The 18,194-nt window shown below is 43.4% G+C and overlaps 2 protein-coding genes across 4 annotated transcripts in view; both read right to left on the bottom strand.

The window, feature by feature from the left end:
* The window catches only part of zgc:92140 (uncharacterized protein C1orf21 homolog), a 29,462-nt gene extending 26,271 nt beyond the window's left edge, over positions 1-3,191 (bottom strand). Inside the window, exons 1-2 of one of the 2 annotated variants that reach the window (XM_019270275.2) lie at positions 2,922-3,191; positions 1,248-1,405 (exon numbers count right to left, since the gene is read on the bottom strand). The gene's annotated coding sequence lies outside the window, so the exon portion shown is untranslated. The remainder of the gene's footprint in view (positions 1-1,247; positions 1,406-2,921) is intronic. The other variant, XM_027289915.1, reaches the window with a different exon arrangement.
* A 1,302-nt stretch (positions 3,192-4,493) lies between these two features.
* On the bottom strand, positions 4,494-17,623 carry edem3 (ER degradation enhancer, mannosidase alpha-like 3). Of its 2 annotated transcripts, XM_010730176.3 has the most exons (21): positions 16,565-17,623; positions 15,593-15,638; positions 15,280-15,380; positions 15,049-15,088; positions 14,630-14,742; positions 14,321-14,474; positions 13,723-13,857; positions 12,912-13,017; positions 11,490-11,587; positions 11,164-11,289; positions 10,983-11,066; positions 10,643-10,726; positions 10,097-10,221; positions 9,665-9,836; positions 9,429-9,574; positions 9,171-9,315; positions 8,645-8,836; positions 8,223-8,388; positions 7,597-7,782; positions 7,140-7,187; positions 4,494-5,831 (listed from the first exon to the last, which is right to left on the bottom strand). In XM_010730176.3, the coding sequence occupies exons 1-21, from the start codon at positions 16,651-16,653 to the stop codon at positions 5,461-5,463; spliced, it is 2,727 nt and encodes a 908-aa protein (XP_010728478.2). In that variant the 5' UTR covers positions 16,654-17,623; the 3' UTR covers positions 4,494-5,460. The 2 variants fall into 2 exon arrangements, with proteins under 2 accessions (XP_010728478.2, XP_010728480.2); XM_010730178.3 differs by lacking the exon at positions 7,140-7,187 and having other exon boundaries at positions 16,565-17,622.
* Between the last annotated feature and the right edge of the window lie 571 nt (positions 17,624-18,194).

Raw genomic sequence — 18,194 nt, 5'->3', positions numbered from 1 at the left:
GTGGCATGCCATGATTTCTACTGAAGGAAAACAGCGTCTAAATATCACAGAGTTTGTGCACGCCATCAGGAGAATAAAATGGTGTGATGTGGAGCAGTAACGTGTCGAAAGGTAAGCCCAGACAGTCTCATTTAGATCTACATCGCTGGCCAGACAACTTTCAGACACCCATGGAAGACAGTAGACTGTTTGTTGTTATTTTAGTGTCTCCTTCATCACATTTTCATATTGAGCGTACAAGCTTTTACTGAAGGTTTCTTTTTTCTTTTTTTTCTTCACATCAGTCCATCAGTGGACTTCCCATTATCTGTGCAGGAACAGGCCTGCGAGAGATCCTATCAGAAAGCATTTTATCTACGGTGGCGATGAGAAACAGATGCATTCTGTCTGATGGGAAAACACTGTGCAGAGATTCACACAGCATTTCAGAGTGAACACAGGAGTGAGAAGAAGTGATAAGACGCGAGAAAAAGAAAAAAAAAAAGAAAAGAAAAACTGGCAGGCTACATCAGCACAATGTCCGTGTCCCATCCCAACTGGACTCTGAACACAAACTGCACTGTAAACACAGTCGGGGACACGGAGAGAGAGATGCTGCTTTATCATGGGACAGGCACAAACAAACAGTAGCACACATGCAGGCTGCACAGACAACCCCTGCTGACTCAAAAGGCAAGCAGACACATAAGACCACTAATAACAACAGCCCACATCCCCCCACTGATCTGCACGTCTACTGCAATGCAGGCAGACACACATAAACACACAAAAATAGAAATAAAGCCCACGGTAACGACACGGATGTCGTTCAACGGGGTTCGGTGCTGCAACATTTCCTAGTTTGATTATTCAGTCAAGTAGAGCGAACCGATCGTTCCGGAGAGCCCCCCCTCAGTCAAAGTGACAGACACACAGAATCCGGAGGGATCGTGTTGTGCTGGCCTTGTGCTTTCTGCACCGCAATATAAGACCGCCTCGGCCTCATCACACCTGACAGCGCTCAAGCAACTGCAACTGCCGGACGGGCAGGACAACAATGCGCGGAAAGAGCGAAACGCAAACTGGGGATGCGAAGAGACAAGAGTCATGGGAACTCCCTCCCAATGCCCACACACGGAGACAGAGACAGAGACAGAGAAGACATCCTGGTTACCATGGAAACCCCCCACCCCCTCCTCCTCCTTCTCCTCACACAGTGACATCACAGGTGTTGCATCATGACCCAAAGAAGAGGGCCGAAGAATCACCTGAACTGCTGGTTAATCACAGCTCGAGGTGAGGAGGCCACAGGTGGGGGGAGCAGGAGGGGGAGAGATGATGGAGACGACGACAAGGATGGTGATGATGATGGTGATGATGGAGGGGATGAGGAAGAGGGTGGAGCACTAAGAATAGATCCTCCTGCCTTGGAGAAACAGACAGAGAGGAGCGAGGAGGAGAAGGAAAAGGAGGAGGAGGAGGAGTGAGATTCTTTCTGTTTCAGTATCTTTCTCTCGCCGCCGGAAACCATGAGCCATATGTGAGCAACGACTCACACGTGAACACACACACACACACACACACACACACACACACACACACAGCGCTCTGTGTGAGAAGCAAGCGAGTGAGAGAAGGAGGAGGGAGGCAGATGGAGGCAGATAGATGAAGACAGACAGATAAATCAAGTAGGGTTGGAGGGAGGGGGGGACATGCAACATGCACTCACAGGATTGCCCTCACTCGATTGTATCCTATATAAACCCCCTGATGTAAGCTGCTGGTGACCGGATACTATGCTCTATAACGCCGGGCCAACGCCAACCTACTTTCACACCAGGGTGCTGCAAAAGCCACCAAATGGATGTAATAGTCTGGCGTTGATCACATGGTGGGGAAATCAACAATGGCTAATGGCCATATGGCTCATTCAAACAGAACTTATCGAGTCCCTTAGTGTCTGAGGAAGTGGGGACGGATGCCATTTATTTATTTGATTTTTTTTAAATGGACTCGGGCTAAGTTTTAGTTAATGACCTGCAAATGAGTCTGTATATCAAATCTAATTCTGGCTGCAGTGACTTTCCTAATATCATCCAGCTTCCCTCTGAGGCACTGCAACGGCAGTAATGAGCAAAAACAAAAAACTATATGTGCCGGTCAACAGAATGGCTTTTTCCCATCATGTTTACAGGAGCTGTGAACAGCAGTAGTAGTGCTGCTGCTGCTGCTGGTGCTGGTGCTGGTAGCCTAGTCCAGCCACAGAGCTCTCTCCTATCCTGGGGCTTGAGCTGCAGCTCGCCTCGGCTCAACAGCTGTGTCCAGCTGCGCTACATGGAGACACTGGGTGCTTTGTTCCCTACAGGGGCAGAGGCAGGAGTTTGTGGTCTCCGTATGTGTGTGTATACACATACACACAGTTTCATTTCCACAAAGGTTAACGGCCTATAGCCCTCCGCCAAACACCAAAAGATCCGTGATCCCAAGTGTTCCTTGGCGGAGAAGGAGCAGCGGGACCGGGGGGCTGGGTGGTGGGTAGGTGGGGGTATAGTGGCACAACCAACCAGGATGTGTGGAAAAATTTGAAATGTCCAAAGCCGAGCCGAGCACACACACACACACAACCGAAACACATCTCATCTGAACCCTCCCTCCTTATATACACACACATATGTGTGTGTTTTGTTTTATTTACCGCCTGTAAAAAGAGATAAAGCTGCGTTGGGGTTGCAGCAAGCACGACCACCACCAACACCACCAACACCACCAACAACAAAACATCGACAGATGCGAAGCCCAGTGTGCAGGAAGGAAAGCGCCGGGTAATCACGGTACACTCAGGAAACAACAACAAAAGAGAGGAGTAAAGAGAGAAGCAGGAGCGTGGGGATACATGACACCTCTGGGAGACGATTAAACGAGGAATTCACGCTGTTACTTACTCAGATGAACCGGTTCCGCTCGGTCCACTGGAGGGGGATAGCCGGTCGGTCTTCCGGCTGTGTGTCGGGCGGGATCTGCGCTATGGAGACTGGAGAGCTCAGAGCCTGGAGGACTGAACGTAAACTGTGGCTTGCGTCATTTCACCAGGATGCCACTATTGCGCGCAGCAATGCAGCCATCTTGCTGAGGAGTGCCCCACCAACAAGCAACCAAGCAAGCAACCAAGCAACTCAGCAATCAACCAAGCAACTCAGCAATCAACCAAGCAAGCAACTCAGCAATCAACCAACCAAGCAACTCAGCAATCACTGCTGGACCCGAGCTGCTACTGCTGCTGTCTCAGTGATCAAAGTGAACCACCACCAGGAGCTGTTTATTTATCATAATGCAGGGGGAAAATTCAGTTTTTCTGCATAAAAGTGTCACAAGTTTGATGTAACTAAGTATATTCACTCAAGCACAATGTTAAGTTACTTGCTATTTTATACTTTTATTATTATTATTTCACTTTTCAGAGACTTTTATTTCTGTGATTATTGTCAAATTTGAGAGAATTTTATTTGTCAATTTTATACTTATACTCAACTACTTTTCAGAGGCCAACATTATTATAATAATATACATAAAAAATAAAATTAGCACCTCCTCTAGTTGAGACATACTAATATGAGCTTATGCTAATATGATCTGCCCTAGAAATATTTTCATTTGTTAAATTGTTTTCTTTTTGTATATTTTAGACTTTAACACACTAACACACTACATTCATCTGAAACTTGTATTTCCCCGCTTAAAATGAGCTCCACCTCACCCAGCTAAGACATGCTGATATTATTATAATACATTTACTTTTGATATACTTTTGTACTTTGTATTCTAGTAAAAATTTAAATGTTTTTATTATATTTTGTACTTCTACTCCACTGCTTTCACTTAAACCAGCATATTAGCAAATACTAATATGATCTGCCCAAGGAATACTTTTACTTAAAGTAGCATGTTCCTGAAAATATTTTTGTACCTTGAATTCTAGTGAAATCTGTGGGGGAAATGTTGTCTTGAAAACTTTGTTGTCATATTTTATACATCTACTTTACTACTTATCAGAGGCAAATATTTAAAACACTACATTTGTCTGAAATCACTTTTGTAGCTTTAAATCTAGTTAAATTTGATGGAAAATCTAGCTGTAACTGAGTATTGCAATCTTTTACTTTCCACGTGCTTTAATCAGCTCAGTAGTAATAAGTGCTAAAATGCACACATGAGAATTTTCCAATTCAAAATCTGTCATGTTGACTCAACTGATTACATGTGGGTGTCTGCCCACAATCTGTTGGAAAAGAAGTGATTGAAAAACAAAATATTCCACTTTCTTCTATAAGTCAGCATGTTCTTACTGTGATGTGTGCTAAGCAAAGTGGTTTAACCTCTCAGGTTTATAGTCAAATAAAAAAATGTGAGTAAAATCAGCCAAATTTGTAACTCTCCCATTTTACATCATTTTTAATGAACCGCCATATCTACACATTCAGAGTTAAAATAGTATAAACTCAAAGAATCAAATAAGCCTTTCCCGATTTCCCTCTTTATTTTTTATTTAATTTCATCATGTTAATTTATTGGTTTTTATTTCTGCTCCTTCCCATCAATCTGCAGATACAGCGTGACAGACAGATCATATAGCGCCCTCCTGTGGCGGCTTACAGGTGTGTAACCGATCCCGCCGCGCTGCTGAGGGTGTGTCTGCTCCACCCTATGTGGTCCAAGAGGTTGTTGTTCATGGGGGAGGTGTACCAGAACCTGAGCAAAGCAGCACTATATAGTTTCAGTCAATACATCTCAACAAATACATATTTACATTGACAGATGACTTCATTGTATCCTCCAGAGAGAGAGAGAGAGAGAGAGAGAGAGTATGGTGTTCAGTCCGTCTACCATAAAGCCGTAAAAACATCCTGCAGCTTATTCAATGTTCACCAATACCCCCCCATTTTAACTCACATCAATGTGTACATATGATTAGGCCCAAGGACATGACGACAGTAAATGCATCATCACAAAAAAAAAATCATCACATTTAAATAAAATTAATTGGTCGATGGATTAATTAGTCAGATCGTAGATGTTGGACCGGCATTCATTTGAGCAAAGTCAGAAATGCATAGAGAGAACGACAGTGTGAGAAGTAATGTGGAGTGGAAAGCCAGACGCTGTTACATACAGTCTGATTCATGTCATTCATTAGGGTTTGACACGTTAATAGAAACTGTATGAGAAAGTGAGGTAAGAACCCTGGTCTCTTATCCATCATCTACCAGGCTAAAAAAAGGACTCCCTTATGGTCCAGAGATACAGTATGAGGGCTCGCCTTGGCACATGATACCACCTACACAGAGCGCAAGAGAGGTAAGACATCTCCCCAGCTTCATTTGACTTCATCAGACTGACACTGATGACGTGTGAAGATGTGTTCCCCTCCGAGGTCCCCCTCCCTGACCAAACCACAGTCACAGAGCACGAAGCGCCCTACGACTGTCAGAGCTCATCCTTCTCCATCTGCTGGAACGCCTCCAAGTCTTCCCGCCAATCAGCCAGCAGTTCGTCCACCGACTGGCTGCTCGAGTCTGTGTCGCCCTCGGGCTCCTCTGTCTTTCTCTCAGAGTCTCTCTCCTCTTTGGGCTCTGACAGATCTGCAGGACTAACTTCCTCTTCCGGTGGTGGAACTTCCTCTGCCGGACTAGTCTCTTCACTTAAAGGACTGACTTCCTCCTGGGATGGAGTGACCTCCTCCGGAGCCGGTTCGTCTAGCTCCACCGTGCTCATCTGCGACTGGCTGACGGGTTCGAAGGAGGTGGGAGTCACTGCTTCGGTTACGCAGCCTTCCTCTGCTTCTTGCACGTCCACACCTGAAAAGAAAGCAGGGGTGTGTGTTTGAACAGCGTTACACAAAAAGATGTGCAACACACACCCACTCACACACAAACCTCTTTACCTCCTCCTCATTCGGTAATCTATACAACATGCCCCCTGGTAACCACTCTCAGTCAGAAATAGACCAGATTTCATGGAGAGGCTGTCAACTGTAACAGCATGATGCTGATGGTGAGTCATGTTTCCCCACAGGATAAAGCCTTCCTCACATAGCTGCACAACCAAACTGAGAGTCAACTGAGAAAAGAAATCTGGCAAAAAGTTAGACTGTGAATTTTTAAAAAATCTGGTAAGATAAAAAAAAAAAAGCACATTAGATGTGCAATAGTTTCTAAAAATGTAGCCGCTGCTTTAACTGCAGATTATAAATGTGTTAAAGAAGGAGTCTGTGCTTTTTATTATAGAGTCGAGGACTTCTGCAAGGACAGGAAGTGACTGTGACTTCAAGGTATTTTAGTCTAAGCACAGATAGGCACAAGTTATCTCCTCATTTATTGTGTCCTGATGGCTTCGTGGTTACAGAGACCAGCCATAAAATCAAAGGATTTGTGATCAAGTTTTGGGAAGCATCTAGTCCACTGTTTCTCAAACTATGCTACAAGTACCACTGGTGCTACTGAATCTCTGGAATATCTTTGAAAAATGAAATAAATACATTTAAAAACATACGATACTGTCAAAATACTACAATGTTTCTAATGAAAATAGTTTCCAGTTCCTGAAATGTTGCCATGTAGTCACGTTCTTACCCACCGCATGCATACATGGATGTGAAAAAAAAGATTGTAAGTGGAGGTGAAATGAACGGTTCAAAAAATCTGCAGTCTTTTGAGAAACAGTGATCTAGTCTGCTGAAGACTGCAGCAGTCTTTGATGCCAAGAACCCTGAATTGTATCCTGTTATGCAGCTGATCCTGTACCTCAGCAAGGTTTCTTATAAAGATAAAAGTCTGTGTTTAGGTTTCTTAGCATCAGGAATGAAATCATGCCATTGTGCATGTCTGTTTAACAGCAAATACAGCTGAATATGAAACAAGACACGCTGACCAAATACACATTGTGACTTTAACCACAATTTGGGTAATAAATACAGAAGAGAGCTGTCAAGTGCTATGCTCCGTGATGGCAGCTTTTCTATCAAACAGACCCTGTGGTTAGAGTGCAAAGCAAGAGGAAGGCCTGGAGAGATGAAAGCACGTTAGGAGGGAAAGCTGAGATAAAGGCAAGGAAAAAGGATGGGAATAATATGTGTGATAGACAAAGAAGGAAAAAGAAATACTCACTGCCCTCAATCAGGCTGCCAGGAAGAGGTTTACCTTTGAATATGGCTGCTGGTCATCCAAAGGGGAGAGGGTTGTAAAAAAAAAAAAAAAGTAAGAAAGAGAGGAGAGGAGAGGCACTGTTACAGTCCACCACAGGGAATAGAGAGATTTGGCAAATGAGGAAAAATAGGAAAAGAATGAGGATGCAATATTGATAAGGGTGTAAGACCTCCACCGTTATAACCAACAGCTGGTGGGTGGTTTCGGAATGAGTCACGATTTCTTGTGACTTCGAATGATGCCCTGAATCCTTACACCTCATCTTTATTTCATGAAACCGAGCACATAACGGGGGGGCTCAGTCAGCGGAGAGAGATGAACACACTGCTGTGATCAGTCTCATCGAGAGAGGCGAGTTGGAACAACGAAAGAAGAGCTCTTAACATTTAGGGAGGCGTATGAGCGAGTAATGTCACACCTCTGTCTCGGGCTTTGTCACTCAGCAGCACCTCCACCTCCCTGTACTCCTTCAGCGCCTCCAACAGGATGTTGCCCTCTTTGTGGAAGAGGAAGAGGAGAGGCAAGGTGATGTCGTCCGTGCTGCGGCCGTCCCCGGCCATTTGAAAGAGGGGAGCCGTGTCGCTGCTGCTGCCCTCATTGTCGTCTGGAAGGAGATAAGTAAGGAGAGCGTAGCAGGGAAACAATTAGTCCGTGACAGCAACTTTGCTAAGAGAGTTATCGTTTAAGTCTTTCTGACGAAAAGAAGCCAAACAATTACTGCTTCAAGCTTCTCAAATGTAACAATTTCCTAAATTCAATTCATGTGATGACACTGGATTAGTCTCTAAATTGAAAAAAATAGTCAAGATAAGAGATTGTAATATAGTTTTTTTGTGTTATGTTCTCCTTAACCCTTTATTGGTAAAGGAATTCAGCCCAGCTGCTGACAAAGGTCCTATTATAGATGCAGATTATCGTCATATTGAGTTATGCTTTATGATGTGCAGGACCCTATTCGACTGGCTGTCTTCAAGTTAATCCATTTATCTAGTCATTGAGTTAGTCATCTTCCGTTGTCATGTGCCGTTAGCCGCTTGCACTCACCGATGACTATGCCTCCGATGGCGCCAGCCTTCTGGATGTGTCTGGCCTTCTCTGCAAACATGCACTGTCCCCTCTGAAGCAGAGCGATGTGGCCCTGGACGTACTCAGCATTGGTGATCTCGGTGCAGCCACTGTAGGGTTCAGCCACGGTCACAAAGCCACGTACCTGCACACAGGAGGCAAGAGCGAGGACGGGTGAATTATTGCAGATGAATGAAGAAACATTATGGGGCGTTCAGCGCCGCAGTCTAAATCCCACATGTTCGCTTCTGTCTGATTTAGGAAAATATCGTAGGAGAGGAAGTGCTCTATTTAAAATACCAGAGAAAAGAGAGTGGCTCTCTTAGGAAAAACAAACCAGAGGACAGTTAAGTGCCCCATTTGAAAGCTGGCAGCTTGGCTAAACTACAAAACCCACTCACCCCGGTGGAACTTTTGGACAGGTCTGTGCCAAACTGTGCTGGTCCGGCGGTCAGCACAACCCTGCCAAAGAATGGATGGGAGACGATCTGAATGGCTCTGGGAGGCAGCTGCTCTTTCTGCTGCTGGCTGGACAGCTCCATCATCTCCTGCATGAAACGCACGCCGTCCTCTGCTGCCACCGCACTGACCGCCTTGGGTGAGAGGAAAGAGAGGGGTTTTTAAAAAGTCAGTACGGAGAGAACACCTTGATTTATAGAGTTGGGAAATGAAAGGCTCTTGGTTTCAAGGCACCAGCATTGCAGCATGTTCTCCTGTTGTTTTACATTGAAATAATAGCACAGACGCACGAGCTGTTGCACATTAATGCACAGATCATTGTAGTAAACAAACATAATAGGACAGGTTGCTGCTTTTTTTTTAAATAAATAACTGTAGCATCGCATTTTAAAAAGGAAGTACAGTTTTATATTATTTGTTACCATTTCAACCTCGGATTGTGTTTGTTTTTGTTGCTGAACTGTTTACCTGTGTAGCGTGCTGCACGAGCTGCACCCTGCCATCTTTCAGGTGGATTAGACTGACTCCCATCCTTCTCAACAGCTCCAGATGTTCAGGGTTGTTGGCCATGAAATCCTGAGCCCTGAGAGGAGGGCTGCCCATACCAGGTTCCCTAAGAGGAGGAGGAAGAAGTTAGAAACATAAAAGAGATGCAGTAAATGAGGAAAAAAAAGGTAATACATGGAGGCATGTAAACTGGTCAGATCTTTATATAGATATACGTACCTGTAAGGAGCTGGGCGGGGGCAGCTCTTGTCAACAGCAGTACGGATTGGTTCTCTCAGGTTACGAGGGAAGGCAGGGTCAGGAAACAGGAGGCGAGTGTTCGGGCAGGTCCAGTCAAAGTTTGAGTCGTCCAGCTCCTCCTCTGACTGAAATATAATTACAGATTCTGTTAGGAACTTTAATACATGAATGCATTCATCAAATTTGTCAGATTGTAATGGTGTCACGTCGAGTACCGTTCTGTTTGAGGGAATAGATGAAGAGTGAGGGGCTGTGGAAAGGGACAGGGGCAGCAGGTGAGCCTCGGTCGTGAAGACGTAGTCCTCCACGTCAAACGGTAAGTCCTCGTTATCGGCAAACAGCAGGAACAAGTATTTGAACATCTCAGCGAGGAAGAACGAGTCCATTCTGACAGGAGAGAAGAGATATGAGATATGACGCACAGGGCTGCTTTGAACTACTAGTTTATTTATTAAATAACCACCAAGGTCAAAGTACAGCCAGACTTATCAGCAAGTCGATATTTGTTCATATTATCAGCTCATTGGAGATATATATATATCTAATCTATCCCTAACATTAACATTTCCCTCCTGGTAAATCTGATGCTACAGTATGTAAAGCACATCTGAATGGGGTCTATCATTCTACAGATACATATATCCCACCTGTCCTCATGGCTTCCAGTGCGTACGTCCTTCATTGCGGCGAAGCCGCAGGGTACACGAGCAAAGCGGTTGAGGTTGTCCAGGATGGTGCGACCTGCCTCCAGGTAATAAGGGTCTCCTGTGGCCTACGGGTGGAAGGATGAGAGGACTGTAGTGTGATCATGACAGACTAAAGTGAATTAACTATGAAGAAGGCTGCAGTGAAATCCGGTCAGACACAAAGATATAACCTTCATTCCTCAAACGATCTCAGTGTTTTATAATATTATGTTCCTTCATAAATTTCTGCAAGGATGCCAAAGGCAAAGTAATAATTATGAGCACTAATTAGCGGTCTGTATGCTGGAGGCTTCTGAAACAGCAGAAATGGAGACAGTGTTTCTGAAATACTGTGAATAAGTTCCGCTGTAACTTGAGATTTTGGTCAAATGTCAGAAACTGCAAGTAGCCAGCATTTGTCAAAAGCGGGCTTATGATAATAGACACCTTACCTCTGGCAGTGAAAAGAGAACGTCTGCATTATGTCAAGCTGCCTTGATAAATTACCTTGTAAAGGAAATAGGTGCTCTCTGCAAACTCAGGCCTTAGGGGATGTTGAGCCCAGTGTACCCTGAAATCAGTAGTGAAGGCCTGGGAATAGACGGAGAAGGACAAAGAGGTCAACACACCATCCCAGGCGTTGTAATTATAACAGATAGACCGATCTAAAATGCTGCCGTGTCACATAAAATGCAATCTTGTTCACTTCCAAATGGTTGTGGCTGGCGACAAAGGCCATATGGGGTTACTCGGCACTATGATCAAATGACACCATGTCACTTTTTGCGACACAGTTAAAGGGTACGATGTGGTATTTCAAGTTGGATACACAGAGAGGACGGATTACCTCTGGGAGGAAGTTGTGTTTCTTTGTAACTTGATACAACATCTCATGAGTCTCGATGGCGGGACGGATATCTCCCTTCAACACCTGAGCCATGAACGTCGACAAAATGTACAGTGTTACTCAAAAAAGGCACACCGCAAAAATAGATAAAAGCTTCAATTTCACATGACTCCAATCTGACCTGCAGTCCAGGGAAGAAGGCCAGCAGAGAGTCCATCCAGGTGCGAGCGGGAAGTAAAGGTTTGTGGATGTGGACGTCCAGCAGCAGCGGAGGCTGGCTTATGTATTTCATTATCGATGCATAGTGCTAAAATGGGACAGACGAGGATTGAGGATGGACAGAACAGAACAGAATTTTAAAAATCATTATTTGACGCCGAGAACGGACAGAATCACCCTGAAATGCACAAACATATAATGCTGTTTTATGTTGAATAAGCCACTGTGACAAAATGCTATTATGCAGGCCGAGAGGCATCACGTTACTCTTTGTGTGTGTGCACTCACAATATTGAACCGCTGCAGAAACAGGTCATCTCCCAAAAGGATGTAGGCCTTTAGCAGGTATTCATAGTATGAGTCAATCCCCGCTCCGACTCCACTGTCTGAAGACACACAATCAGACATCACTTTATGAGACAAGAGAAATCAGGTGATAGACAAACGATCAGTTCTTTCCCATCAGCCTTCTGTCCAACCAGACCCTCTCTCATTCAGGCAGAAAGATTGAATGCCTATTTGTCTGTTGTCCTCTTTCCCCCCATCTGCTCATCACACCATATCTGCAATCACCTCCTCACTTCTTCCTCCACTCAAAATTCAACATTCAGTACTTTATTGCCAACGTGAGCTCAAAATGTAAATGAAACGCTCGCACCTGTAGGGAAAATTAGCAGCAACATCAAACAACCCGTTAGATACCGTGCTCCTGCTATTGCACAATTATTTAACCTGCCAAGTGGCCTGCAGTGCTATGTTTAAAGTGTTAAGGAGGTGGACAGCTTCGGGATATGTGCTATTCTGGAATCTGGATGTTCTCGTCTCAGTGTTTCTTAGTCTTCTGCGAAAAAGGAAGGAAATTAAAAAGGGTGTTAGTTAGTAGTTAGGGGAGAGAGGACCTTTAAATCTTTTGTAATCTAGACTAGCAGCACTTATCCAAGTGTCTCCTGCTGATATGTTGCCAAATCACACATTTGTTGCGTAGGTAACAAATGTGTTCAGTCATTTGCATATAATGACTAAAGAAATGAGGATATCACATACTTATGTGGGCACCCAGTGCTAACTTAGGCATTATATATATATAATAGTAACTTAGGTATTTTTCAATCTGCACCTTACTTTCCTGTGTCCTTGTGTCAAAGTCACTAATGGGGACAACAATTTTTGAAGTTGCTCCGGTATCGCGTGAGAGCCCTGCAGCCGGCAGCCACGAAACAGGCTTTAACATAATCCTTGCAGGCAATTGCGGGAGCACCGTCAAATTACATCCATTAAAAGTGTTTTTGTCACAAGCTCAGACTGTTATTATGAGTGTCTACCAAGGTTGCCCTTTAAGGGCTTAGAGAGAGTTTGAACACGCGTGTCCTCTCCAACAAAAAGTCAAGAGCCCATCGACACAGAGAATATTCGACTCCCATGTGGAGGAGTTTGTCATACAGCCTGGATGGGAACAGAACTCTTGTGTAGGTGCCTGAAATTTAGAGTGCAGGCACAATGAAACTGTACCATCAACATGCCCGTTTGCTCTATATGAAAACTGAGACTCTAGGATAATAGATAAGAAAACAGCAGACTACGATGCACTAATAGAACAAGGCTGTGCTTTAGTATCAATAAAAGTTATTCAGCTCAACAGGCAGGTTAGGTTCGGTATCAGTTTGTTTCTGTCCCCCCTTTTCTCCCACTCCCCCTTAGGTCCTCTCTCACCTCTGCGGACCCACTCTCCAGAGTGGATGTTGATGGTGGTTCCCACTAGATTGCTGTTTCTCTGTCTCTTCTCCCACAGAAAGTCCATGGCTCGCCGGGCGTGAGCCTGTGTGTGTGAGGAATGTGCATCGTTGATTTTAAAAAAAGTAACGGAATCAATCAGCAGTAGCTGTCCACTGTTATAAAGATTACAGTAATTGACTCTGTGCTGGATCAGCAGTCTACTGCTGCCTGGATATTAACCAGTCCCAGACTCTGATATCGTAGGAAAAATATCAAACTTTTTCATGAATACTAAAACACTCAAATATTTCATTACGCTCCTGCAGCTACAGGGTCACTACACTTTATTGTATATTTAAATAAATCTTGACGAAAAAGGACAACATTGGTTTCACATTCACAAATATCTAGGCCTTTAGAGCTGAAGACATTTCATATGTCATGTGACGTCAAACGCGTCTGTAACAGGACCGCCAAAAAGATAAAATGACAAAGTGTGACCTGGATTACAGATGAACAAAGAAAGATGAGCCACTCGTTTAGGTGTGGCTGCTGGAATAGCTGATGATATCTATGTTACTATTTAGATAAATGAGTCAGCACATCGGCAAGAAACATCTGCGTAGATCCACGAGCACAAACGTCTTCCTTATCTAGAACAATTTACTGAACAACAGCAAACATGCGTTCATAGTTATGACTCATCACGCCATGATTGCTGATCATTCTTACCAACAACGTGACATTTGCTTTAAAGAAAAGGTTCCCTAAATTCTAAATGACAACATGTTAACTTCTTATCCGATACCTCAAACACAGGATCACCAGTGAAGCGACTTAAGGCAGCAAACTCCAGGATGATGGTTCCTGCACATGCAGTACAGGTGTCTGTTTCTGTGCCTGTTCTCGTCTCAGGACCCCTGACACCATATTTCAAGTTCACCTGTGAAGCAGCAGGAGAGAAAAAAAACAAAAAACGTATGCAATCTTTTTTTTTTATGGGTTTGAATAAAAACTAGTCAGACATGAAAATGCTTGTGTTCAAAGGCTGTGACAGCTGCAGGCAGAGCCGTGAAGCAGAAAATGAAACTGAGACGATGCAAATCGGAAAACTGCAACCCTGAAAAAACAAATAAGGTTTTTGGTTTTGGCTTTGTTTTCACAAATTAACTCACAAATACAACTACAAGGGTCATTTCAGGTAGAGGAGCAGATGTCTTCCAATCACAGTCGAAACGTGTCTTCATGAAACAATACCGACTAAACTACATTCATTTGCAACATAGAATAAAATTACAAATAAAGTTCTTGTTTAATATTCCACCCTAAATAGACCACAGTGCATGGAGGTTTGTTTCTGGTATTCAGGGTCTGAATTCAGGCATTTCTATGTGTATTTGTCTCACCCTGGGATAAGGCAGGCCGCTGCTGGTGTTGAAGGCTGGCAGCAGTCGGAGGCCCAGGTCTTTGGCCATATGCAGGAGCTCATCCTGGTACCACTGCATGTGTTGACCTCCCTCCTTCAGCATCAGAGCCATGGAGTGCCCTCCCAACAAACCTCTGAACGCGCAAACATATATATTAAAAATGAAGTGCAGCAGTCTTTTGGACAGCAGTTCTGTTTGCTGCCTATCAGAGAGTGCACTTAGTGTACAATGTGGTACAGTATCAGTAGTTGTATCTTAACCACAGATGCGTGTTAAGTCCAATCTCACCCAAGGACTCGAATGTTGGTTTCGAAGACGGACACCACGATGTCGTTGTCCAGCCTCACATCCGACAGCACTCTCCTCACTGCAGCCTCGAACTCGGTCGTCTTGTTCAAAAGCTGGCAATGAGAAGGAACACGTGACTACAAAAATCTGCCTGAATTATAGGACCATTTCATAGTTTGACACTGCAGAAGATTGACCACAGAAATATTTAATTGGCTTTGTTCATTTTTAATTAGTAACTCTGGTGAAGACACGCAGAGCAAAAAGGCAAAATCGTGGGATCATTTTCTTCTTTCACAGTGCTCAAATGAACTAATTCACCAGTGGCTTCACTGTTGAATTTAAACACAGCCTTAAAATAAAAAGGCAAAAGAAAATCACTGTAAGACAACCAAACATGAAAAACACACGATACTCACCACCAGAGTATCCAGAGTGTCTATTAGGGTCAGAGAGAACCTGTCAGAGAGAGACAAAGACTGTTTACTAAGGGTGTTGATTGTCCTAATTTGCGTCAAAGTTATCCAGCACAACGGTGTTTATTCAGTATGAGTACAGTCTGCCTCCACAAAGTGCTCCACCAGGTGCGGTAATGTGTCATCATCGCTCAGGTAATACGTCAGATCTAAAAAGGAACAAAAGGCACTCACTTTCCCAGAGCGTCATCTATGTCACCTCGACTGGGTTCGAGCCCACGTACTCTTCCTCTGCACGTTAGTGGCATCAGCTCATCTGCTGGGTATGCATGGTCCTGCAAAACACACACGCACGCACACGCACACGCACACACACACACACACACACACACCTTTAACTACATGTTTAGACATTCAGTTCCTTCTTTTCCCACCCTAAGGAGGCCAGTTCAGTCTGCTTAGACGTCTGTGATCTTAAAACATACGTGATGTTTTACATGCAAGAAGTCTGCAAAAAGCCAACTTAGGACCAAAACAGATAACTTACCATATAATTCTGATATGCATGGTCGAACATCTCAACCACTTGGTTCCTTTGGTGAGGGGAAAAACACAAACACAAGTGAGCGTGCGTGACATCTGCAGGGTTTTTTTTTGAGACAAAATACGTGTTATGCACGGCGTACAAAACAGCGACATGTTCTTTTAGTGAAAATAATATTTGCAATTTCACTTTTTGTTTACCGACTTGATCCTCTTTTTTCTACCAGGCCGATATCATTACTGTTTCCTTCGTAGGTAAACAAGGCCCGGTTGGTATTTTTAATATAAACACTTTAAATTGCTATCGCAGACAAACAAACGGGATGGAAAAACACAAAAGTGCACAGAGCGTGAAGGAAAAACGTGAAGACAAAAACGAAGAAGAAGAAAAAAGAGCTTTCCAATGTGACCAGTGAAGAGATACGAACAGGTGGGTCACATGACATGGAAGCTATTGGAAAAAAAAAGTTTTTACTATAAATTTATTATTAAATTCATCATTAGGCTCCAATAAAAAGAGGTCTGTGACATCTATTTGGTGTGATATTGAGTCGCTGGATCACATGACATGGATACTTTTCTTTCTATTAAAATAATTATGTTAATTACACAACAGCAATCAAAACAGGTGTGCTCCATAAAATCACATGTGTTTGGTGGCATTTGGTAATTTACAGTGGTGAAACCACTGTGCGTCCTCTTACTGGCAACACCGGGTGAAACTGAGAGATCTCTGGATCCGAAATGAAATCTGTTCCCGCATTAGATAATGTTTCCTGTAGAAGGGTCCTCTGGGTGTTGGGTTATGGATATAGTTAACACCGTAGGGTAAGGAGGAACTCGTGTCAACGGGTGCAGTAGATGACTACTACTACAGTCTTTTGGCAGAACTGTGTACAAAATCAACCCACCTTTGAGTTACAGAGACAGGGGAAACCCTGCATCTATTCAGGGGAGTGTGTATTTCCCAACTCACCTCAGCCTGTGCTTCTCCTCCCGCGTCATGGTGTGCCCGTGGCTGCACAACCCTCCGAGCAGCGTCAATAAGAACAGTACAGCTGACATTGTGGTAGCCGGGCAAGATCACAGCACTATACTACTACAGTTTGGCTCTGAGACAGTCACTGAGCAAACACCGAGTCATTACCACTGCCCTGACGAACAAGAAAACATCTGCGAAACATAAACCTATGTTATACCTCTGAGATCATGTTAAAAGCACTTTGTGGCTTTTGTTCCAAGTTGTACCACTTAGTCATCAAAACCTGCAGAAAGCATCATCCTAGACTATGTGCAATGTGCAACCTGCAGCCAGAACTCAACAGATAGCAGGAATGTTTGTTATTTCAAGTAACCTACAACAGAGATGTACCAAGACATTAACTATAGTGCAAAGTTGCTCCTATGAGTCTCTATGAGCAGGGTTGTTTACTTTACACCCGGACCTGTTGAAAACAAACCCGGACACAAAAATATAACGCCTTCCTAAAATCAAATGCGATTTAAAAATATGAGGGAAAATGACAATAATACTCTATATTCTAGGTTTAAATCATCAAGGCAACGTCAGTCCTCAGGACGCAGCCACATAATAATAACAACAACAATCTCACTCCTCAAGTCGTTAATTAAAGCAGCAGCCTCCTGTTCACACCATCCCGGTGTGTGAAGTGTAAACAGTAAAGATGAGTTAATGACAGCTCTCTCTCTCTCTCTCTCTCTCTCTATCTCGAGCTCTCTCTCTCTCTCTCTCTCTCTCTCTCTCTCTCTGTCGAAGTTAAGCCGAGCACTTGTCGGTTTAATTAGCCAGCTGTGCTAACTAGCCAGCCGAGCCGTTGACCGCATACGACCGAGTATATGAGACAAATCCACAAAGACCACGTCCATCTCTGACCAGAGGACCTGGCCGGGGCTCTCTCTGTCAGCCCTTCTTGTTACAAACTGGATAATTTCGCCGTAAACTCGCTGTTTCACTCAGCTACCCTGCCTTCACGAACCGGATGCCGTTACGATGGAAAACGTCAACAACATCCGCTTCCTCGTACGTCGGTGGGTTTTTCTCGCCCTGCGGCTTCGCTTCTCAGGCAGCGTCCTCTCTCTGCTACACGGACTTTTAGGAAAACATGTAACTTAGAAAACATGTAACTTAGAAAACATGTAACTTAGAAAACATATAAATTAGAGAACATGTAACTTAGAAAACATATAACTTAGAAAACATATAACTTAGAAAACTTGTAACTTAGAAAACATGTAACTTAGAAAACATGTAACTTAGAAAACATATAACTTAGAGAACATGTAACTTAGAAAACATATAACTTAGAAAACATATAACTTAGAAAACTTGTAACTTAGAAAACATGTAACTTAGAAAACATGTAACTTAGAAAACATATAACTTAGAGAACATGTAACTTAGAAAACATATAACTTAGAAAACATATAACTTAGAAAACTTGTAACTTAGAAAACATGTAACTTAGAAAACATGTAACTTAGAAAACATATAACTTAGAGAACATGTAACTTAGAAAACATATAACTTAGAAAACATATAACTTAGAAAACTTGTAACTTAGAAAACATGTAACTTAGAAAACATG

This window comes from Larimichthys crocea, chromosome XVII (genome assembly GCF_000972845.2).
Source record: "Larimichthys crocea isolate SSNF chromosome XVII, L_crocea_2.0, whole genome shotgun sequence".
Taxonomy (NCBI): domain Eukaryota; kingdom Metazoa; phylum Chordata; class Actinopteri; family Sciaenidae; genus Larimichthys; species Larimichthys crocea.
This window is presented reverse-complemented; position numbering and strand designations above follow the sequence as displayed.